The following is a 21769-nucleotide window of genomic DNA, read 5'->3' as shown; positions in this document are numbered from 1 at the left end:
GGGTCCGGCAAGCTTGCAATAAGGTAAGGTATTGACAATTCTTCTGGTCCCTGGACCGTCCGGTCTACCTCCTGTAGCCCGCAAAGCGACCTTCTTTCGGTCTGATAAATACGGCATCGAAATGCCATCCTCTGAGAGCTACGCGGCGCTTGTGGCTTGCAATCGTGGTCGCTCCTCCTTGCGGAATGAATGCATACCGATCAGCTCATTGAATCTTCAACTGCTTTTGCGGTTTTCATTGGTGTTTTCTTGTGTGACTTTCGGGTCTCTTTTGTAAAATGATCACTGGCAAGCAGAGATGATGGAAGAGATGAAGTTGCGGTACAGTGTCGGCTTGATGTGGCATGCCGATACTCAAACTCCCAAACTGGCCGGCCAAGGCCTACGTTACACTCAAATGCCACATTTCCATGTCATGATTGTTCCATAGTTGTATCGATTGATCCTGAATGCGGATGCCAATTCTGAGAGCATGGAAGCTATGTCAGATTGTCGTGCTGGTGATGAAGATGAAATAAATGCTAAATATTGTTCTGAAATGCTCTAAATATGATACTCTGTTAACATGCCCTCAAAGCCTCAATCCAACTTGTTCTTGACCGGGAGTAGTTCCACATGCAATGGTGTACGTCTTTCCCATAACACAAGTCAGTGCTCTGCATATCTGTCYCAAACGCCAAAGCAAATCCCGTCCCATCCAACCCTCTTCACTCTTCACATCCAAAACATCTTGTCGTTGAAATTCGCATTCCAAGGGTTGCGGCCCACTCCCTGACCACCACGACCCCAAGCAGTATCCAGCAGCGTGGTGCGTGCGGCGTTGTTAGCAAGACCTTGGACGCTCGGATCATTGTCGAAGAACTCTCGCAAGTACAGCATGCAACGCTCGCAAAGGCGGTCGGCGTAGTATGCAGGAGAAGCATAAGACACAGCTGAAGCCGAATGAGAAAAGTTGTAGCAAAAGGCGTTGGTAAGATTCTGAATCTCCACCTCGGAGAAGCGCATGCCATTCTCAAGCACTCGGTACAGAGTGGCCTTGGCGGAGCCCCTCTCCACATCATGAGACTGAAGGTAGAAGTCGAAGTGGTAGGGTGAAGTGATGTCTCTGTTGATGACCGAGCCCGGAATGATGTTGCCTGTTCGTGTGGACTGGCCGCCTTTCACTGGATAGAAGCGAGTGGTGTGTCGCTTGACAGCGACGACAGCTGTCACGACAACTTTTGTTGATCCCTGCGGACCAGCAACGTTTTGGTGAGCCGTCTTGATTGCAGAGATTTCACTCAGGATGCCAGCATATTGGCTGTCACCGGTACCGTCACGGTAGTACAGGATTCTGGCGGGCAAGCGACCAGCGTTCCGGCTCTGCCAATTCTTCAAAGCTTCGGTGACCATTGAAACCATGTTGGTGCTGTCAATGATCTCGACTCTGGGATCCTGCCGGCGAGCAGAGCCCAGAAACTTTGCAAAGATGCCATCAATGCTCGCAGCGATGCAAGCGATGGTGGGACAAACTTCGGCGCTCGTAGCCTTTGGATGAATGAGATCCGCACCGAGCACAAGGGTGTTGCACACTCCACCTGGCGATAATGCTTGGTACCCACTGGCGCTGTGGTTCATATTTCCGAGTCGAGTGTTCAACTTACTCGCGTTGTTGGCGAAGTAACTTGAAAGGTTAGCACTGACATGGACAGATGAGGGCTCAGGGGACTTACGGGAGGAGTGCTCCACCGGTGATCGGGCTGCCGGCCTTGACAGACCCAAACGCACGATCTTCGCAAAAGACAAGCGATGGCTTGCCAATGATCTGATCCATTACAATCCGGAAATTGGCGTACATCGGACGTATCTGAGCATTAGCAGAGGGCAAGGCAAGAACCACCAAGCCTGCCTTGTTCGCCCGCATTGTCTGAGTGACGCTTGGAAGACTGTTCAGGCCTGGAGCTGGGAAAGGCTGGAATCTATTGCCCAACCGGATGTTCTGGCGCTGGTTGTAGTTCAACTGCCACGCGCGCTCAAAGCCTTGGATGTACGCCCCGCCGAGCTGCGGTCGACCAAGGTTCTGCGTTGGGCAGTAAAAGGCAACTCCATCAGTGCCATTGAAGTGACTCCTATCCTGGGACAAGAACTTCATGTTGCGAGTTGACCACTGGCCGGGTGTTTTCAGAGTGAGCTGCTGATTGCTGCCATAACTGATTGTTGGCGACGGGATCAAGCGAACTGGTACAGGAGTCATTCGTTTGGCCACTAGAACACCAGCATCGATCAGTCGGGCAGGATCTGGGTGTTGTGGTTGGAAGCCAAGTGCGGCCATTCCCACGGACTCTATGTTTCCCTGATTAACATCAGGCCGCTGAGTGGCAAAGTTGATCATCGCTGCAGTCAAGGTTGGGCTGAGACGATCGAGCGTCTTGCGATACATCTGGCCCTGAACAACATCAAGCTGGTCGGACAAAAACCAACACTCTTGACCAGGTTGGGTTCCACTTGTGTTGACGCAAAATTGCCTGCCCTTCGAAGCGCTCTGGGCTGCYTCCGCTGGATGATTCGTTTCAAAGTGCTGCCAAACAGAGACTGTGGCATTAAATCTGTCGGTGAAGAAGATCTCATTTGCAGGCTTGGTGGAAATTCCAGTGATGCTTTTGAGGCGTCCCTCGGGTGTATCTTTCGTTGAGCCAACCTCGCCAGGCTTGTCGCGATTGTATCTGATGCGTACCCGCAGCCCGATGAGGTGCTGTCTCCCGCGCTGATTGYCGATAAAAGCACCGGGGCTTGGCGAGAGGTCTTGAATGTGTTGACTAACAGGATTACCTTTGTAGAACGCGCTGAAAGCAGTGTTGACGTTCAAGAACAAACCACCTCGGCGTGCTTTGATGTGGCTGGTGTAGCCTCGCAGTCCAATCAAACCCCAACTCCCTAGCTCGAATGGCTGATTGGGTGAGAAGTAATGATTGTCGCCAATTTGGATGGCTCCCGTGTTGCTATCTGTGACCGCCTGTCCAAGAAGAATGTTCAGCGCCTCCTCTGCAACACTGGCCGGATACGCCATGTTCTGGCCCTGAGCATAGTTTTGCAGATCACTCAGATCGATCGTGCGAACGTAGCCAAGATCCATGGTCAGGTATTGAGAGACAACACCCTGTTGGTTGCGATTGTAGTCGGGAACGAGCTGCTGGACGACGGTCTGCCCAATTGCTTTGCTGGGATCGAGATTTCTCCACGCAATGAACCTGCCTTCGCCGTTGTACACGAACGGAGCATTGGCGGCGGCAAGAATGGGAGTCATCTGGATAAAACGCTTGATCATGACCTTCTTCTTTGGTCGAGAGAGATCATTTGGAGGTGCCACCAGAAGGCCCGAGAGTTGATATTCGTGCAAGACCGGCGCACCTCGCTTCTTCGTTTCCAGAGTGACTTTGAAGTAGTTTGTGAGCACTTTTTGGTTGTTTGGCTGTGCTTCGACTTCTGGAGGACGCATCTCTCCGATTTGTGGAACTGCTTGCAACGACTCTTGCTTTGGATCTGTTGAAGCTCTGATTGGCGCACCGGCCTGGGGTGCGGTAGAGGCACCAGCAGCAGAAGCAGTGGTTGCGATTGGAGCTGAGTTGTTGGTCGCTGGGGCACTGCCAGAGGCTGGTTGGGTGGATGCCGAGGATGCTGAGTTACTGATCTGGAGAGCGGACACCGCAGAGACTGTTTGATCCATTGCGGTAGAGTTGACGGAGGGTGTTGCAGATGCCGATGAAGGATTGGATTGCGGAGTTGAAAGTGCAGCATTCTGCTTCTTGCCTCCCTTTCTACGTCCCCCCATCTTCAAGAGAGTTGTATGGTAGGTTGTAGAGAGACTGACAGACTTGATCCGCAAAAAGGCTTTGGCGTGACTTTTGAAGCTATTTCAGGTCGAAACGATCAAACAAAGTTGCAGAAAGGCTGTGTTGTGGAAAGGAGAATGTGAAGATTGGTGAATGGTGTGAGAAGAAAAGTTGCAGTCAGTGTACTTACCCACTACATATATCATTCTGAACGGTGCTACTAGTATTTGCTTGGGCGACACGGCAAGTATCATCCATTGCAAGCAAATTTCATCGTGGAAGCAAACGCCAGAGGACTTCTTTCTTCGCGCTCGGAGGAGCAAATGGTCTTGTTTTGTCGCCGGCTGTATAGTCACCGTGTCGTACAAAGAGCTTGCATTGTTGAGGAATGTTTGTGCGGTGTATGCGAACTCCATGGTACCATTCCTTCCATTGTAGTTTGGTGCTGCTTGTTGATGGCCTGGAGACGTTGTGAGAGGAAGGTACATGTACATGTCATGTAGTTGAGACAAATTCATGACGCGATGTTTGCGAGTTGGTTTTGATGCCTCAGGCTTCCAGGTTGAGACCGAGGGCCCAGCGATTACTAGGGTTRGGGTTGTGGTAGTCGATAATATCGCCAAAATCTGGACATGAGACGATTGAAGAACAGAAGGACATACTAAACGTGAACTTGACCCAGAGCATGATTTCAGGGCTTAAAGGTGCATTTTTACGTACAGGTGGCTCGGTGCAATTGGTATCTTTACCAACACATCTCTACCTACTTCCATCCATCCTTTGGATGGAAAAGTCCGCTGGCATGCTGTCACTCCCTCCCTCATCAACGTCACCCCGCGAACGAGGCGCACATCCACATTGGTCATTCGAATTTCGTTAAAGTATATACACCAAGATGATCCACACGACCAGCACCCTCCCAAGGGCGTCTGGAAGCAGTAAACATATCCAACAACGCCAACGCTAGCAGCAACAACAACCTCCAAAGTGCCATCCCCAAGGCTCGTCGACTAGACGTCCTCCAAAACGCCAAATGCATCATCTTGCAAAACTCTCACTCGTCCTCCCTGCCCGGTGAGGCCCTACGCTCCCGGTACTCCATATCTGCGGGCTTCATGATGCCCGAGTTCAAAAAGCTGAGAGCGCGACTGGCACGACTGCTGGTCGAGCTACCTCGCTCCTTCTCCTTCTGACCTCCTCCTCCAGCACCATATCGCATGGGATCGACCAGCAATCTCGTCTTGCGATTCACATTCACTCCCAGAGCAAACACAAGGCAGGCCCCARAAGCAGCAACAGCCACCACAAGACTAAACTGCACACTGCGTCCCGCGTAAACCATAGTGGTCGAAATAGGCGAGAAGACCGCACCGCCGCCGATCGATGAGGTCAGGAGGACAGTCGCAATCCGAGTATGCCTTCCTTGGCCGCGCATGCCCTGCGCGAAGATGAGACCGAAGAGCGGTCCCTCCCAGAAATATGTCATGACAACCATGGCAACTCCAACGGTACCCGTTTGGTTCATAGCCAGCACATTGAAGATGATCAACCCGCAGAGGAATATCGCGAGGAGAATGCGAGGTTTGATCCAGAATCCCAGGCCTGCTGTCAGAAACCTCGATATGGCGAATGCGGTGTGAGCAACGGCAAAGTAGTGTACTTCATCATAGTCGGGGGCTACCGTCTGGAGGTATCTGTCCAACTTGCCATTCACCTCCTGCCCTCCCACGTAWCAGAACTGGGCGCAAACACCGAGTCCCAGCACAATCCATGGCACAGGAATTCGACAAATCTGGGCCTTGTTTGCTCCGTCCATACGTTCGGCCGCGTCTTCGAGCTCTTCGTCAGAGGCTTCCGGCAGGGGAGCGTAGAAATAGACCACAGCGAGAAGCACAGTAGTCAGAGATATTCCGAGATAGGCCCATTGCGTGTTGACCAAAGAAGGACTTGAGTTTGAGACGAACGCCCAATTAGCAATCAGCGGAGCGACCACGCTCCCACAAGCTTGAATTCCCTGACTGAGATTGATTCTCATCTCGCCGTACTCGGGAGGTCCGCAGAGCACGATGAAAGCGTTGGCAGATACTTCCAGAAGACTGAGACCGAATCCAACGATAAAGTTTGTCGCTAGAAATGTTCCCCAAGACGTGAGAACAGCGGCAGGCCAGTAGATTAGACATCCAGATGCGTAGATGCAGAGTCCTATGGGATAGCATGCCTTGAATCCCCAGTGTTTAAGAACCCAATGTCCGACGGTCAGTGGCCCGAAAAAGTAGCCCAAATAGTATGCACTTCGTAGACCAACAGCTTGAGAATCTGTAACATCGGCCACTGTCTGGAATTGACGATTCAGCGAGTCTAGCAGGCCATATTCGAAGCCCCAGATGAAGAACAGAACCGTTACTCCTGCGAGAGGAATGAAGGACTCWCGATTACTCATGTGTACCATACACTTTCGCTGCTTCTGAACAACAAAGTCGAAGAAGTTGGGAGAGGCGGGTAATGTATTGCGTGAGGTGTTGGTCAGCATAGTCTGTGATCGCTCCAGAGCCGTCTCCGGGGTGGTGAGGAAGTCCATCATCCCCATCTGGCCTTCCTCTTCCTCTTCTCTCCTACCCGTATCGGCCGAAGGTCGAGCAAAATCTCGACGGCCAGATAGGAATTGAAGGATGTCCATGGAATCGTCGCCGTTCCCAGGAGACGGTGCTCTCCCAAGGCTGCGATCGTGAACATCATCTGGAATGGGTGGGGCAGCTTTGTCCACCTCGGGGTTTGGTGACGAGAATGTGTTGACCGCGGAAGAGGCATCACCCGGATCGCGCAACATGTTCGGTATGAAGCGAGCGACGAGCGGCTTGAGCGCGGGAACCGAGGCTACAATGATTCCAATTGCAACCTCCACAGCACTCCACATGAAGGAGAATGCCAGGTAAAAGGAAGAGTCGGTTGATTCGACAGTCCGAAGATCGCCAGGCTCGGCGCTGTTATTCTGAATCTCCGCGAGGCGCATTTGAGAGGCGCCTTGCAAGTACGATATTCGCACAATGTCCACCACGATCGCCAGTAATCCAAAGGAGAACGTCACCACTAGGATGAGCTTCTGTTTCGAGGGCAGTCGCATACTAGTAAGAATAGGCATGGGCAGAAATAGCAAAGCAAAGTCCGTGATGATATTCAAGGGGATCGAGGCCAGGTAGATGGTGAGGATATCTGTACAACTCGCACCCGCTGGGGTGACTGATTGGAAGAGTGCAGATATTGGCGTACAYTGAAACACAGTGACCATTGTCAACGCGAACCCTCCAGCATTGACGAAGAAGAGGGTCAGCCAGCAGCCCCAGCGGAAAATGACAATGTCGTTGGCCTTGGTGAACGACAGAAAGAAGACCAGGATGGAGCTCTTCGTAGCCATCAGAGCCGGCTGGTATAAGATGCTGAAGGCATAGTTTGCCTGCTTGAGCGTATGTTGCCATTCATCCGGTATGTTCCGCTCATGTCGGCCCAGTCCATAGGCGCATCCATAGCATATTGAAAAGGACAGTCCGCAGGCGATGATCCATGCCACTAGCATGAAGTAGTCGTCCAGATGTATCTTCTTCACAATGAAGCCTCTCGAGAGCATTCGCAGTGCGACAACGATTGTTGCCAGCGAATACACTACGATGGTGACGGCGAATACGATCTCGCCTCTGCCGCGCAAGTCCAAGTTGTCCGCCATCTTGTCGCTCTTACGCGACAAAGCTCCATCATCTGCGACCAACTCTTGCTTACTAGCAGCTCACTCGACGTCTCGTCTCGTCTCGGATTGTTGAAGTCGTACGTCGAGTCCGGGGCTTGCAGATCACTTTTGCGCCGATCTTGACAGACCGTCGTCGTCACCGTCCGCGTTCTTCCTTCCTGCGCATGCGCCGAGCGGTCCTGTGCTCGGATGGTCCGTATTGCGGTGCTGCTGGCCGTGCTGTACTGCGATGCTGCTGAGAATAGCCTTCGAGATCCAGAACGTCGGTAGGTAGGAAAGAAAACATGAACCACGGCGTGATGCGAAATCGCTCGCCTTTAGCACGGGTGCTAAAAGCGTAGCGCCTCGTGGCAGGCCGTACAGTTTACAAGAAACCATGGTCGTGGGGAACGCTTGAACAACCGAACAGCGATCCGAGGGCGAGATGACAGCGCTGATTTGCCCGTTGACGCAGACGGCCGCCTCTTTTTCCTCTTTGGTTCACCCCGCTTCCCGCGCCAAGTCGTGCTGCGTGCAAGACCCCAGACCCCAGCGCCGTCAAAACGCGACCGAAAGACGTCCGAGAAACATACAAGCCTGCTCTCTGCGCATGCGATTGTTCCTCCATGACTTGTCAGAGGAGACGAGTGTGCTATTGAGCCTTGCCGGGGCTTTTGTTCAGTCGGCGAGCAGCTCCAAAGCTGAAAGAATTGACGTCTGTGGTACCCCGAACAAGAATCCTTGCAACTGCTGTGTATGTAACGGCGGCACAGCTCCGTCATGTCGCGTGGCGGGCGAGGTTCACACACAAGATGAATACACAAGGTTCATGGATCGATCTGTGGATGGCAAGGTAAGGTACCTCTCAATCGCAACACGCGACCTTGCGAAAAGCTCGGGCTCGGTCGGTGTTGATACCTTCCGCAGCCCGCGATGTCATCGGTCGTTCGGCGTTTGCTCGCCAACACGCACTGTGCTTGGGCAACGGACATGGCACTTCTGCCATTCACTTGTCTTCTATGGTAACCCTCGTGCTCGCGCCGGTCTCCAGAGCTCCGGAATTTAAATCCCATCCAGCCTGCCGCAACTGCTTGTCATACGTGCTGAAGAGATTTCTCGCGGCATCTCGAGTTAACTTGAATCTCTGAAGCTCTTGATCAATGTCTGAGCTGGCTTTCGAGATCGACTTTTCTGATACAGCTCCGTCAACGAGCAACAGAGCCTGCCACCAAGCAACAAGAACTTCGCTTGGTTCAATGCCCTTCTTGAGGACAATATATAGGCTGGGCGTGCTTGACTCCAAAGACTTGTCCTTCCAGAGCACGTACCGACATCTCTCGTAGATGCTCATCACCTTGGTCAAGGTCTCGCCTTCGAGTTGCACAGCGTTTGTCGAAGTTCGCTGAGAGGATACAGCGTTCAGAAGACGCGTTACTGGGACGCCAACGGCGCAAAAACCCAATATGCGACGCTCACGACACCTCAGAATACCACCGCGCTCGAAGATGTTTTCTTCGCTTGCAATCTGATCGATCGAAGGCACATGTCCTCGTTGGAGGTGATGAAACACGAGGGTTGCCCGTTGTCTGTTCAGGGTCCGCATTTTGACCGCTCTGACCGCTCTCCTGTTGGTTTCGAGATGAATCGAGAGGAGGAGAATGAGTGTGGCCCAGGTCGCCATGGGCGTGGTGATCCACGAAACGACCATACTGCCGACCAGCATTCCCACGAGAGATATGACGGTCTCCTGGGACGAGTCTTTGGCATTGAGCTCACCGAGGTTTCCCCAGCGAGCAAAGTGTGCGCTGAGACTTGCCTTTGAACTTCCCGCAGCTACTCCACACAAAGCTCTCAAGACGCTGCTAAAGCTCAGTATCAGGACTCGGACTGGCTTCGGAAAGACGGGAGATAGACAATCCAAGATGAATGCCGTGTCATTTAACACGTCGGCCAATAGGCGATACATCTTGCATTCCGGCTCCAAGGAGGTTCCAAATCTGTGTGCGAACAAGATGGTCGCTATCCGGCCAGCTGATTCTTGGATGATGGAGAGCAGTAGTGCGGCTGTGGGTGATGCAGATGAGTCTCCTACCCCGACACTTGAAAGAACCGCACGAGACGACAGCAGACTAGCAATACTGCTTGAAAATGCCTGCAACGAGTCCTGATAGTGTTTAGCATGTGCACCCCTGTGAGGTCGGCTGATCAAGGAGGCATACATATATTTGATACCTGCCAAAGTCAGCATCATAAAAGCTATGCGCTAGCGATCCACTCACTCCAGGTAGTCATCTGTGACAGAATGAGGGTAGCCCACGGGCAAGAATCTGGGGATTGCATCAGCTGGCGTAGTGGTTGAATGGTGTAGGAAAGACCAACACATCCACACCCTTCTGCCACAGCGACTTCAAGTCGACTGGCGGCTTGTAGCACGGGTTAGCATTTTCTTCGATGGAGGAATAAGCCGCTCACAATAGCGTCTACTCTGCTGAGCGATTGGGAGCCGCCTGTCTGGCTCTGAACATAGGTCGCCGTCACATTATCTCCACCGCCATCGTACTCCGTGATTCGCAGTGCGTTTGTTGCCATGTTTGCCGACACTTCAGACTCTGGTCATCTCACAGAGGATGGCGTGAGGAAGATAACGGCGGAGATGAGACAGCACAGCCCTGAAACATTGCAGGGAAGACGCGAAGACGCGGAGACATATAAGCTTTCTTGGGCGGCAGATCCGACGCGTCGATCCCGGCTATCGTCATCATCACTTTTGTCTCCTCTTCGTCTTGACTACTGTACTCACACCTCTGTTGTGTCCAGCACGCGGTGATCACCAGCGACGCATCACCCAATCACAAGAACTATGGAGCTCATCCCGGRCATACTACCGCCATCGCGAGAGACGTGGGAGTGGATCGCTTACGCGTGGCAGTTCTTCCCTCTCGTACGTCTCATCATTGTCGGTGATACACACAATGCTAATGCAAGCCTCATAGTTGACCGCCGGTCAATGGTTCACCGACTTCCATCCCATGGGCAAGGGATCCATTGAATCAAAGTGGAACATTCCAGGTAAGAAAGACTATTGCCTCATCACGCCGGAATCATACTGACACTGACACTTGTTAGGAAAATGGGCATGGCTGATCATGGAGGTTCCTGGTTTCATGACAGTGCTCTACTGTATGCTCACCATCCCGGAGAAGGAAGGTCTTGCTGGACTTYCGTGGGCCAACTGGACCATGGCCGGCATGTACACGGTCCACTACATCTATCGGGCAATTCTGTCCCCATTGGTGCTGAACCCATCCATGTCTCCCATCCACCCCTACGTATTTGTATCTGCTTTTGCCTGGCAAGTCATCAATGGCCTCTCCCTCGGTGGGTGGCTCGGCGGATACGGCCCGAGAACGGTTTACGACTGGTCCGGCAGACTCTACGAGATTGAAGTCGGAATGGTCATCTGGGGCTGGAGTCTTCTCGGCAATATCTTCCACGACGATGACTTGAGAGAGATCCGACGCTCCGCCCTTCGCCGGCAAAAGGAACAGGCCGAGAAGGATGGCAAGCCCATCGACGGCGTCGACAAACTCTACATGATCCCAAAGAATGGATTGTTCCAATTGGTGCTCTACCCGCATTACCTCTGCGAGTGGTTTGAGTGGGCGGGATTCTGGCTCGTGGGCGGCCTGCACTGCGTTCCAGCCAGGAGTTTCCTCTTCAACGAGATAGCCGCCATGCTTCCACAAGCCGTGGCCGGCAAGAGGTGGTACATCAAGAAGTTTGGCAAGGAGCGCGTGGGTAATCGTAAAGCGATTATTCCGGGAATTTTGTGAGACAGCAAGTCTCGCACCGAACTATTATGCACAGGGTTGTGGGAATGTGACATGTTTAATATTTGGGCGAATGCTTTTCAGCCCACATCTCCTTTCCATTTTGGACGTCAATAGCCATAGTGAAGTAAATACCCTCATCTAATTCATGACATCGTATGCAGCAGACATCTCTCTCGCACTATCGACTGACTCCCTCCAACAAGTCAACTCGTTACTTGCATATGAATGCTAGAAGCGCCCGCTTTGGGCGCTACATGTCTGGCATCAACTGGTTCTCCCCTGAACGTCCCGTTTCGAATGACACTTTGACATCCATTCGTTCCTTGGTAGACTAACGGTATCAAGAGCACCCCAGCCTCAGCCATCCATACAAAACTCCACACCCCCTCCATGCTCATCAAAACAAGCCATATTATTCTCAGCCAACTGCCCCAAAAGACTCAAAAAGGGATCATCATCAGTAGTAGTATCCACAGACCCAGAGCCCGCACTTGTTCCGCTAGGCGTATACAAGTCATAAGTCGTGAAACTACCATTATGATGGACAGCAGTATTCAACCCAAGTCCAGAACCTAATTGAGCGGAGCCGAAATTATGAGTAGATAGGAATTCTATTGGGAGTCCCTCGAGACCGAGACCGCGCGCGACGTAATCTGAGTCAAGGTGTGAGTGGGATGTCAAGGGCGTTGGGATCATTGCTTCCTCTTCGATGAGAGGTTGGGTAGACTCGGGTCTTGAGGCTGGATATTGTAATGCGGAGGTTGTAGCTCGTCTTCTTTTGTGGAAKATGTGTGGGATACGCTCTTGCATGGTGGATTGTGAGGGGTTTGTAGAGGTACGAGAGTGCAGCGGCACAGACCGTCCTGTCCAGAGATCACTGGCTTGCTCAAATTGATTGTAGATTGGCAAAGCCTCCTGCGCATCTTCGGGAATCACAAGTTCCGAAAATGTGACGTGGGAGCCGTCAATGTAGGAGTCTGGATAACGATCGAAGAAGTCTTCCATTTGAAAGGCTGGGGGAAAGCGCGCGGGATTGGAGGATGCTGTTCTGACGAGATCGGCGTGACTGTTGAATGCTGCGGTCAGAGTGTCGCGGTGGTGCTGAAGGCCTGCGTAAATCGATCGAAGCTCCAGAAGATGAGCCATCCCTCTTGAGAGATACTCTCCGCTCTGACGGTATGTGTCACTCTGTGGGTACGACACGTAATGTGTACCGTGGATGTGGATGGTTCCCGCAGTGCATATACAGTACCCGACAAAGCTAGGCCAATCTGTAAGGGTTGTGGAATGGCTAGCGATTTGGCAGAGCTCTCCAATGGCATTCGCATGCAAGAAGCATAGATGTGTGGCTTCGATCTGCCACGACTGACTCTGTCCCGTTCCCGAAAGCTCCGATAATTCGATGGGAAGAAAAGGTCTGTAGATCAGACAATGGATCAAGTGGTAGATGAGCTTGCTCAAGACCAACACAGAGCTATCCTGTGACCCAAAGATTGCATCGACAGATGTGAAGATCTCTCGAGTTGCTGCTGCCCAGCTATCGAGCTCCGACCTTATCCGGGAGAGGGTAGATTGAGAGTGCCATGGAAAGTGTGAATCGCCCTTGACGCCGCCTGCGCCGAGATAGCGGTTGGTGATGCCAAGCATCCTCACAATCTCAATGAGCATTGCGCCACCACCTTGTGCAGCGTTTGAAGCACCTGATACTTACTGTTAGCGTAGTTTACCAGACAGTCCTCGCCGCCATACATACCAGTAGTATACGACAAGTTTGACCCGTTGGTAAAGTAAGGCCCATCTACAAGCACCCGCGATCCAGGCGGCTGCCACGCTGGTAGTCGTAGATGAATCGATTCATCTGCAATCATAGTTGGTCTCTTTGATCCGCTTACAGAGAAGCGATCCATAAGATAGCAAGTCCAGAACAACTTCCGACGTCCTTCTCGTTCAAACACAGCAATTTGAAGCTCTGCAGGCAACTCCAAATGTAGGTTCAGAGCGAGAGCCATGCTGACTGCATGGTTCAAAATCATCTGAGACTTCTTCCCTCGACCATTCTGGAAGTTGGCCGTCGCTAGCAGTAGAAGCGCCTGCAGATTCTCTACTGTTGGTTCATCAACATCGATCTGGGCTCTGGCCCGATCCATGCATGCGTGGCTCGACTGCCTGGCCCCTTCTTGGCCCCCGTAGAGGTGTGGGGCATATTTGATCGTTACTGCATGGATTGCATCGACCAGGAACGGCGGTAATCGGCCGTCTCTGAATCTCAATCGGGTTGCAGACTCATCGAGAATGTAAAATGGCTTGTTGTGTAGGCATGAAAAGTATGTGTCGAGCAGAACGTCGGTAAATGCAGAAGCTTCGGGTAGTCGCTGATCTGGTATGAAGTCGGTCCTTGTGTGACTCGACACCCTCGGGATGGGCTCTTGCATTGGTGAATCGGAATCATCATGGCTGCTTGATGCAACGGTATCAATTGGCGGAGGTGCGCCTTCCCTTTTTGGTGAGATGGATCGTTGTTCGTCTTTGAGCCGCTTCTCCAATCCATTGACTCGCTTGAGCAATGCCTCCAGGACGTCGGTCTTGGGGCCGCGTTTCTTCGGAACGGCATCTTTGATGATCAAGTCAGCGGATGTGAACCAAGCTGGGGACCGGATCTGATACCATAGACGCAAGTAGAGTTGAACACTTGACAGGCCTCGCAACTTGGCTTAAGCCTGTTGCATTTGATCTGAACAAGGTCAGTGGCAAGACTACTTCCCCGTTAAAGCCATCTGACCTTGCGCTTGCGACAGCTTTTACAATTCATGGCCTCTTTTGAATCGTTGCTCAGCTTCCGTACAGGGAGTCGATGAATTGGACGCTGCATAACCGGTCCACTGTCAGCAATCTGCTGTGCAATGCTCTGCTGTGCAATTGGCATGGTTGGAGAGACGGAATTTGAGGGTTGCATGGTAAGAGCATGGCTGCCACGAGATGGGAGGAGATGTCCGGCGTGTAAAGGTACGAGCTTGCGCCAGAACAAGAGCGGCAAGTAGATGGCAAGGCAAGGTCTCAGCTTGCAGCAGTGGAGCCGGAGACGTCCACGCCCACTCCCACTACTGACGATGAGGTGGGGAATAGTGCAGACCGACCGGAGCTTCTGCTGCCTCTACATCTTATGACCTGCCTTAAAAGCGCCAGCGTGCGTAGCGATCTGCCTGAGGGACACCTTAGATCCTCTTCTCCTCGTCGGCGGCGCTTAGTGAAGTCCTGCTCGTCTGCTGGCCCACAGCAGCGATGCACGCTCGGACGACAGCTCGCCAAAGGAAGGCCGAATCCCGCCATGACTGCCGTAAGTGGACAGGATCCCCGGGGTGCTGCAGCGTTTCCAGAAGCTGTGTGAACAATAATCGACGTGCAGCGCGCTATGAAGGTGTTTCTGGAACGCGGGGAAAGCAACAATTTACCCAGCACATCCCTGCCCAATAAGACTAGTGCTCCGGCCTGGTGCTCCGGTGGCACACCTCTGTGCTCCGGGGGTTTGTTTCGAATGTCCACATGGTAAGCTCGTGTGCCTTGTGCATACCATATCATATCATACCATGCTCATCTCATCATCATACTACGAACCATGCAAATCATCAGGCAGTTGTGTAACAGTAGTAAGCTATTGTTCTCGGTCGATGCAACCCGTATTCCATACCCAGATATCCAAGGCATCGCGGGATACGATGTGGTACGAGATCGTCGGTGTATAGGGCCGTTTGGCACTTGTAAAGTTCGACTAAGTGAAGTCTGATGAACGAGGAACGATCGTCACGAGATCGCGAGAGCAAAGTTAATTCCTGCTCAGTAGGCTAATTTGACATGTATTTCGGCTAAGTGCGCACTTGATGCGACTCCAGGGTTTAAAGTAATCTTTGACTCTGAGATTGCTGCCTTGTGCCCAAACTCGACGCTTTCGATAATTGCATAGATCAATGTTGGGTGGTACAATGGTCTCCATTTACCGCGGCTGATCGTATGCATGCGGTATGATGGCTGCTCGCTCTGTAATCGAGACCATTCGTCAAGGAGTAGAATAGTGAGGCTTTCATGAAACGCAAATCGGCCCTATCGATTTCAGTAACGATCGTATCAATATCAAACTCCAGCGATAACCCAACGCCTCCCAAAGTGCCACTCAATTGAATAGACCTTGCCCACCAGCAAGCCTGACAAACTCAAGCGGCACATTCTCACCACACAGAGTGCTGAATGTTTCGGTAAAAATGCGCATGCGAATGTCGATGGCAGAATAAGCAGTCCATCCCAAAGATCGAGCGTACGACACAGCGTTTGCCTTGCACTCGTGGCCGTCTGACAAGTCAATGAAAATCTTCCCCGTACGATGCGACTTTCGAACATCGACCGAGTAATGCTTCAAGACAGGTGTTGCCATCAATGACTTGTCGGCTGATAGAGCAGATACGACCACAAACGGCAGCTCTCCATTCCTCATGTCTTCAAGACCCCGAAGCTGACGAGTGTGGGTGCCGGTGAACTCTGTGGCATCGAAGCCGATGGTGTTGATGGACTCCATKTTCAGACTTGCCAAAGCATACAACGCCGCCGCTGCCTGTGCTTCGGTGTTTGCGAGAACAAGTGCGGTCTTGCCAGCGAACGCACCGGGAGTGAACTCTTGAGTCAACGCAGAGCGAATCGCTTTCCACGTCACATTCTCTGCGGTAAACGTCTTCCCGCTCTTTGAGGTCCGTACCGCGATGGTGTCGACTTGTCCGATTGCAGACGCGGCTTCTGTCAACGTCGGAAGATACGGTGCCGAATCGACAGTTTGTGGTGGGTCAATGTACGCACCGCAAAATTCGACCTTGGACATGCATGAGGCAATGGATGCACGATTTGCCTGATCCACGCGAAGAAGTCTGTGCGGTAGACTGAGCTCATTGAGGCACTTTTCAAAGAACATGCCATTGAAATGGGAGCGACCGATTGCATATATGTCTTGCTGTGGTCTCTGACCCATGGAATGAAGCATAGAGTTGATCTGTTGCGCGTCAGCTTTGGACCCTTGGAACTACACTGTCATAGAGCTTACCTCTGCTGCACTGAGCTGACCAGGAGCAGCTATCACTGGTAATAGCGGGTGGGTGATAGGTGTGAAGACCTTGTTAAGGGTACGAGACATCTGTCCAATGGAGCTCATATTAAGTCCAGACAGAGGCGGACTGGCATGAGCGCTTTGCACAGTCGATCGAAAGTATTCCAGCTCATAATTGTCGTCCATGGTGTTGATGAATGCAATCATCTTCACAACGTCACCCCAAACAGCACCCTCTTCAAAGAGTCGCTGCGCATGTGTTGAGGTCCACTTGAAAGTTCCGGAGTAGTCATGCCAGGCAGATATAATCTTGCTATTTCCTTTCTCGGCTGCGAGCTTACGCCTGATCGGTTCTGGCAACCAAAGCTCAACATCGATGTATTCACAACCCCATTGTATCGCTTTACGGAGATACTTGTAAAAGAGAGCAGGATCGTCCATTGGAAATCGTCCATTTTCATTGGTGCACCGCGTGGTGAAGATGATTGGAAGGCTAGTTCGTTGACGCAGGAGCATGACCTGCTCTCCAACATATCTGTTGAATTAAGCAGTTAGCATTTGATCATTCGCATGCGTGCTCAAGCGAGGAAGCCCTTGCTACTGCGCTTTTTGGTCGATCAAGAGACGTGTGGCGCGTTGATGCCAAGTATACGTACTTCAGACTCGGTACAGCTTCAAACTGGTCATGCATAGATGGATCCCTGAGCAAATCCACTCGAAGCTCCACGGCATCAGCACCGACTGTAAGTATTTCGAGGTTCGGCAACGCATCCCGAATGTCAGCAAAGGTCGTGGAGAGCAGGGTGCTGCGGTCCTTCCGCATAAGATCGTAGTGCGGTACAACATGTCCAAGCACAACTCCAAGGAAGCGGGTCAGGTCCTTGCGCGTTGTGGCGTCGTCCTCGGTGTAGAGGAATTCATAGTCGCAGAACAAACTCAGCAACTCGTTTCTCAAGTCTTGCTTACAAACACAGTGCGTGTTGAGGAGTGTTCGGTCCAGCGTTCGCAAGCCATCTGGATCCGTAATCCAACCATTCTCTACTCCAATGACAGCCTCTCCCGACCCGTTCATAACATCCTCTGGGCATCCCACGAAGCGACAAGTCTGTCCCAGAATCTCGGCAGCAATCCTGGCGATATTTTCCTGACCCTTGTCGAACAACACGAGCAGACGCGGAGGCTCATTGTCAATGATCTCTTGGATCCTCATGACCTTATCATTGGGTTTAATCATGGCAATAGGGAACAGTTTCCACTGTCACCCGAAGAATTTAGTTTTGTCTGTGCCTCTGCGTCTGCCCGTCACCTAATCGAAATGTCCGACGCTCCGTGCTTTAAAATCAGTTAGCGAGTGTTTCCTCATACTTTGCTTGGATGTCTTATACCCCCAGGTGAACGTTGGTGGTTTTGCGGGTCTGCTGTGCGCTGGAATGTCCTAGCCAAACACACATTGCTGTATGCAGTCGATACGGAGTCCACAGAGGTAGATTCTGGACGACTGCTGTTCAGGTAGTGGCGCTCTTTAAGTTGTTCAACATTAACGTGCCGGCAAATTTGATGAGGATCTCTGTGTATAGATGGAAATGGTTGAGAAGTGATTGCCTACGTCGTCTGAAGTTCAGCCGGGTCAAGGTCTGGTCGCATCCTCCCAGCGGGCAAATACTTTACTGCGCGCGGGTGTATGTCAGCGATAGCTCTCCCACGCCGCCGGACGTGGTTAAATGGAAAGAGGCGTATCTTCCACCAATTGCTGTGTGGCGAAGATCTTGAAGGGGTGGTCTGTATTCTACCAACGTCTAGCCCGATTCGGCTAATACGTACCCAGGTAACGGTCGTTATGTAGTGTGAAATAAGCTCTGAAATAGGTTAGCCTTACGTTGTAGTGGGCAACTAGTCGTTAGTGGATTGCAGGTAGAGCTATATTCTACTAAYGTGTCGCTCGTATAGCCTCGTATACGCTAGAGTTAGTAGAGTTAGTAGAGTTCGTAAAATTACTAAGTTAAGTCGATTACCGGTATAAGAGCTGCTTTCTTATCTACTACTATAGATTGTTCTTATCGCTATTTCCTTAGTAAACGTACTACCCTTACTACCTCTAATATTACTACCCTTATTAGCTCTAATATTACTACCCTTAGGTCCTATTACCCTTACTACCTACCTTCGTACTATTCGTATCTAATTACTATCTACTATCTACGCTCTTTTAGTAGTGTTTATACGCCTTCGCGACGCTAGTAGTCTCTTACTAGGTCCTATATAGCGAATTRCCTATTAAATTCGAYAACCTCCGGAGGTAGTTTATATAGTAATAGAGTTAGTAACTGCTATAGGAGCTAGCTCGGCTACGCGGTAGATTTATCGTTAATATTAGTAACCTATCGAAGGCTCGAGTAGCCGTAGCCGTTTCGAATACGTATTAGTATTTCGGTAATAAAGTTACGGCTTACTTAAGTAAGAGGGAACTCGTTTATAATTACTACCGTCGAGGGCGTGTCGAACTTACTAAGCTCTATATTAGTGTCTTTATCTATTAAATAAGCAAGCGTATTATCGATAGCTTTACCGAGCGACTCGGTATTATCGCCGCCGCGCTACTCGGAGATAGTAAGAGCGCTACTTAAGAGCGCCGCTTCGTAGCTATAGGCGAGGGTATTAATGTATTAATTACGCTCCGCCTTCGTAAGCTCTATAACTATAACGTCCGCTTATCGATAGAACGTCTCCTTAAACTACTCGATAATTATATATATTAAAGTGTAGTAATTACGCTCGAGCGGCTAGTATTAGTATTAGCGCTACTTTTAACGGCTCTCGTCGTTAATACGCTCGCTCGTTCCCTCCGCTACTAGTATATCGCTTTCGTTAATCCGCTACTTACGGTAATAATACGTAGTATTAATACTAATAAAGCGGTTAATATACGTAGCGGTTTAAACAGTAGTAAGCTCGTTACCGTCGTAGTAGGCATTAAACTATATATACCTATACGGTATTTGTCGATAATGTAGAAACTGACACTTCTACTGATCATAGTGTCGTACTCTAGTAGTGATGTGCTGTTAGTTTGCGATGTCTTCATGACAGCTTTTACGAAGGGGCTTAGGTGGTTCGAAATTCAGGCTTTTGTGGACCTCCATGGCYCGCGAAGTCAAGGTTGCCGGCCTAACTACAGCAGTCAAAGATCTGGTACTTTTGACTCTCCGCAACCCTGCATCTTCTTGTGCTTGTAGCTACCTGTTCTGGATCGGTTTTCGTCGGTTCACTAAAAAGAGAGCCGGCAAACTTCAAACTATCGGGCCTCTCTCGCGTCGATGACACGACAGCTTATGCATAGCATACGTATTGAACGCTCAGCCGAGTGGCAGCGCTTCGAGAGCAGCCGTGAACCGTATCTTGTAGGGATGATCACCTCCCCGGAAGTCGCTGATAAGGCTACCGAKCCCATCGAGCAGTTCCCGCACTGTGACCAAGCGTTCATCATGCTGTTCCAAGTCAATCGGCAATATCGGTGTGTCCATGCTGATCCGTGCGGAGCTCACAGCGACTATGGTACCCATCGCCACATCGTGCACTTTCTCAATGAAGCCAACGCCGTGAACCTCCATAGATGAAAGTGCAAGACTGTTGCAGTAGCTCAGCACTGCGAGAGCAACACGACATGCAAAGTCGAATCGTAGTTCGCCATGATCCGAGTCTTCCAACAGGAGCTGATGTGACAGACATAGATTCCAGAGTCGATTGAGGAGCCAGAACTGCGTGATGACAAGGTCTGCTCGTTGTGTCTCAAGTAGTTGGGAGAGCGGAAGTGGAGTCACCGATRGCGCGAAAGAAATGTTACCGGATGTGCATGCTTCACGAACCCTGCGCTGAGCTCTGAACATCTGTAGAGCTCGGCGCCGATCGAAGTTTTCACAAACCCCGTCACTGAGTCTGCAAAAGCCATTCCAACAATCCATGATGACCTCATCAATTGCGTCGAAAGTGTCCATGAGGTAGAGGAGACCTGTCATACCCACAGAGTCTGCCCGATCCTGGTAGATGAGCGATGAAATGTCGCTCTCAAAAGAATGCATGAAGCTGAAACGCGCTGTCATTCCCGGCTGTCCTCGGAAGCTGATTGCATGATTCTGTTGAAGAGCATATGCTCTTTCTGTGACGGAAAGAACCAGGTATGTACGAAGCCACTGCTCCTTGGCCTCGTTGGCCAGACTAAGGTACGAATCCGGTCGATGTAGACCTAGCGAGTATGCAAGATCCACTGCCTCCCTCAGCCTGTGTCGTGCGGCATTATGCTTGCTGTCGCCAAAGAGACATGCAAACAGGAAGAAGCTCGTGAGGGCCATCTCGATAGTCGGGATCTCGCCAAACTCGGCAGAAACCCGCATACGGACACACTCTTCCATCAGCATTCGAGCTTGCACTGCACGAGAAGGCATCGAAGCTCGTTCATGTATCTGTACAGGCTGTGTCATGGCAAAAGCACAGAGTCCGAGCAGCATTGATCCGTAGTGCGGGTCTGTACGATGCTTACGCAGAAGCATAGCCGAGTATATGTTGGTACGATTGAGAATGGGTATCGTTGGATGCAGTCTTTTGAAGTACACATCGATCCAAGGAAGCAGCGTCGTCTCATTTACTCTAGCCGGCCATACATCTACCGTTTCTGGGGGTATCGGTAACTCATGTTCAAGAATTGAGCCAAATTGATTCGCCGAGCCAGAAGGCGATTCGGCTGGGAGACTGGGAAAGATAAAGTCACCAGGGCTAGCCATAATGCTCTCACCAGTCGAATAGGGGTATTGCTGGGTCTGATAAGCGTAGCTGCCAGGACCAGATTCAGTGGAGCCTTCGACGGAGGTACTTTGCAGCCACGATGCCGCTCTACCATCAACAGGGACAGTGGAACGAACTTCAGACATCGATGGACTCTGGAGTGGACGCGCTGCCTCGCGCTCGGTTTTGGACAGGCCTCTTTGATGGAGACGTATCTCTGACAGGCGTTTACTAGCCGGGCCACGTTTCTTTCTCGCTCTATCATAAGTACAATCGGAGCCCTTGGCCGAGCATGTCACACATGGAATCGTCATGTCGCACCGTACCTGCGGCCGCAAGGTCAGCGAATGATGGATGATTGATTGACGGTGAAAGTTTGGTGGTCCGGTTCGTGCCTTACTTTCTTGCTTTTGCACTGATCGCACGCCCGATCAGACGAAGATTTCGGCTTGCCATCATGGTGGACTCCGCCACCGACGGTGTCCCATGTAGCGAACATGTCGCGTCGTGCATCTTTGGTGTTCGGATGAAGGAAGCAAGGTGGAGGAGG

The 21769-nt window shown here is 51.3% G+C and overlaps 7 protein-coding genes; 1 reads left to right on the top strand and 6 right to left on the bottom strand.

Annotated features, from left to right (window-relative positions):
* Positions 1-714: 714 nt before the first annotated feature.
* On the bottom strand, positions 715-4067 carry RCC_06804 (uncharacterized protein; the record flags this gene model as incomplete). XM_023772064.1 has 3 exons in its annotated part: positions 715-1663; positions 1713-3887; positions 4000-4067. The coding sequence occupies 3 exons, from the start codon at positions 4065-4067 to the stop codon at positions 715-717; spliced, it is 3192 nt and encodes a 1063-aa protein (XP_023627832.1).
* A 796-nt stretch (positions 4068-4863) lies between these two features.
* On the bottom strand, positions 4864-7527 carry RCC_06803 (related to fucose permease; the record flags this gene model as incomplete). Its single annotated transcript, XM_023772063.1, has 1 exon — positions 4864-7527. The coding sequence occupies one exon, from the start codon at positions 7525-7527 to the stop codon at positions 4864-4866; it is 2664 nt and encodes an 887-aa protein (XP_023627831.1).
* A 1006-nt stretch (positions 7528-8533) lies between these two features.
* Positions 8534-10116, bottom strand: RCC_06802 (related to DUF647 domain protein; the record flags this gene model as incomplete). XM_023772062.1 has 5 exons in its annotated part: positions 8534-9691; positions 9747-9759; positions 9807-9854; positions 9907-9950; positions 10000-10116. 5 exons carry the CDS (start codon positions 10114-10116, stop codon positions 8534-8536), a joined length of 1380 nt encoding a protein of 459 aa, XP_023627830.1.
* Positions 10117-10387: 271 nt separating this feature from the next.
* Positions 10388-11360, top strand: RCC_06801 (related to steroid 5 alpha-reductase; the record flags this gene model as incomplete). XM_023772061.1 has 3 exons in its annotated part: positions 10388-10468; positions 10521-10596; positions 10654-11360. The coding sequence occupies 3 exons, from the start codon at positions 10388-10390 to the stop codon at positions 11358-11360; spliced, it is 864 nt and encodes a 287-aa protein (XP_023627829.1).
* Positions 11361-11717: 357 nt separating this feature from the next.
* Positions 11718-14283, bottom strand: RCC_06800 (related to nitrate assimilation regulatory protein nirA; the record flags this gene model as incomplete). XM_023772060.1 has 5 exons in its annotated part: positions 11718-12100; positions 12161-13060; positions 13114-13971; positions 14025-14091; positions 14140-14283. The coding sequence occupies 5 exons, from the start codon at positions 14281-14283 to the stop codon at positions 11718-11720; spliced, it is 2352 nt and encodes a 783-aa protein (XP_023627828.1).
* A 1242-nt stretch (positions 14284-15525) lies between these two features.
* Positions 15526-17677, bottom strand: RCC_06799 (related to pentafunctional AROM polypeptide; the record flags this gene model as incomplete). XM_023772059.1 has 3 exons in its annotated part: positions 15526-16389; positions 16441-16978; positions 17100-17677. The coding sequence occupies 3 exons, from the start codon at positions 17675-17677 to the stop codon at positions 15526-15528; spliced, it is 1980 nt and encodes a 659-aa protein (XP_023627827.1).
* A 2119-nt stretch (positions 17678-19796) lies between these two features.
* On the bottom strand, positions 19797-21718 carry RCC_06798 (related to C6 transcription factor; the record flags this gene model as incomplete). XM_023772058.1 has 2 exons in its annotated part: positions 19797-21545; positions 21620-21718. The coding sequence occupies 2 exons, from the start codon at positions 21716-21718 to the stop codon at positions 19797-19799; spliced, it is 1848 nt and encodes a 615-aa protein (XP_023627826.1).
* Between the last annotated feature and the right edge of the window lie 51 nt (positions 21719-21769).

This window comes from Ramularia collo-cygni (genome assembly GCF_900074925.1).
Source record: "Ramularia collo-cygni strain URUG2 genome assembly, contig: RCC_scaffold10, whole genome shotgun sequence".
NCBI lineage: Eukaryota > Fungi > Ascomycota > Dothideomycetes > Mycosphaerellales > Mycosphaerellaceae > Ramularia > Ramularia collo-cygni.
The sequence above is the reverse complement of the archived record's forward strand: the minus strand, read 5'-3'. Positions and strand labels throughout refer to the sequence as shown.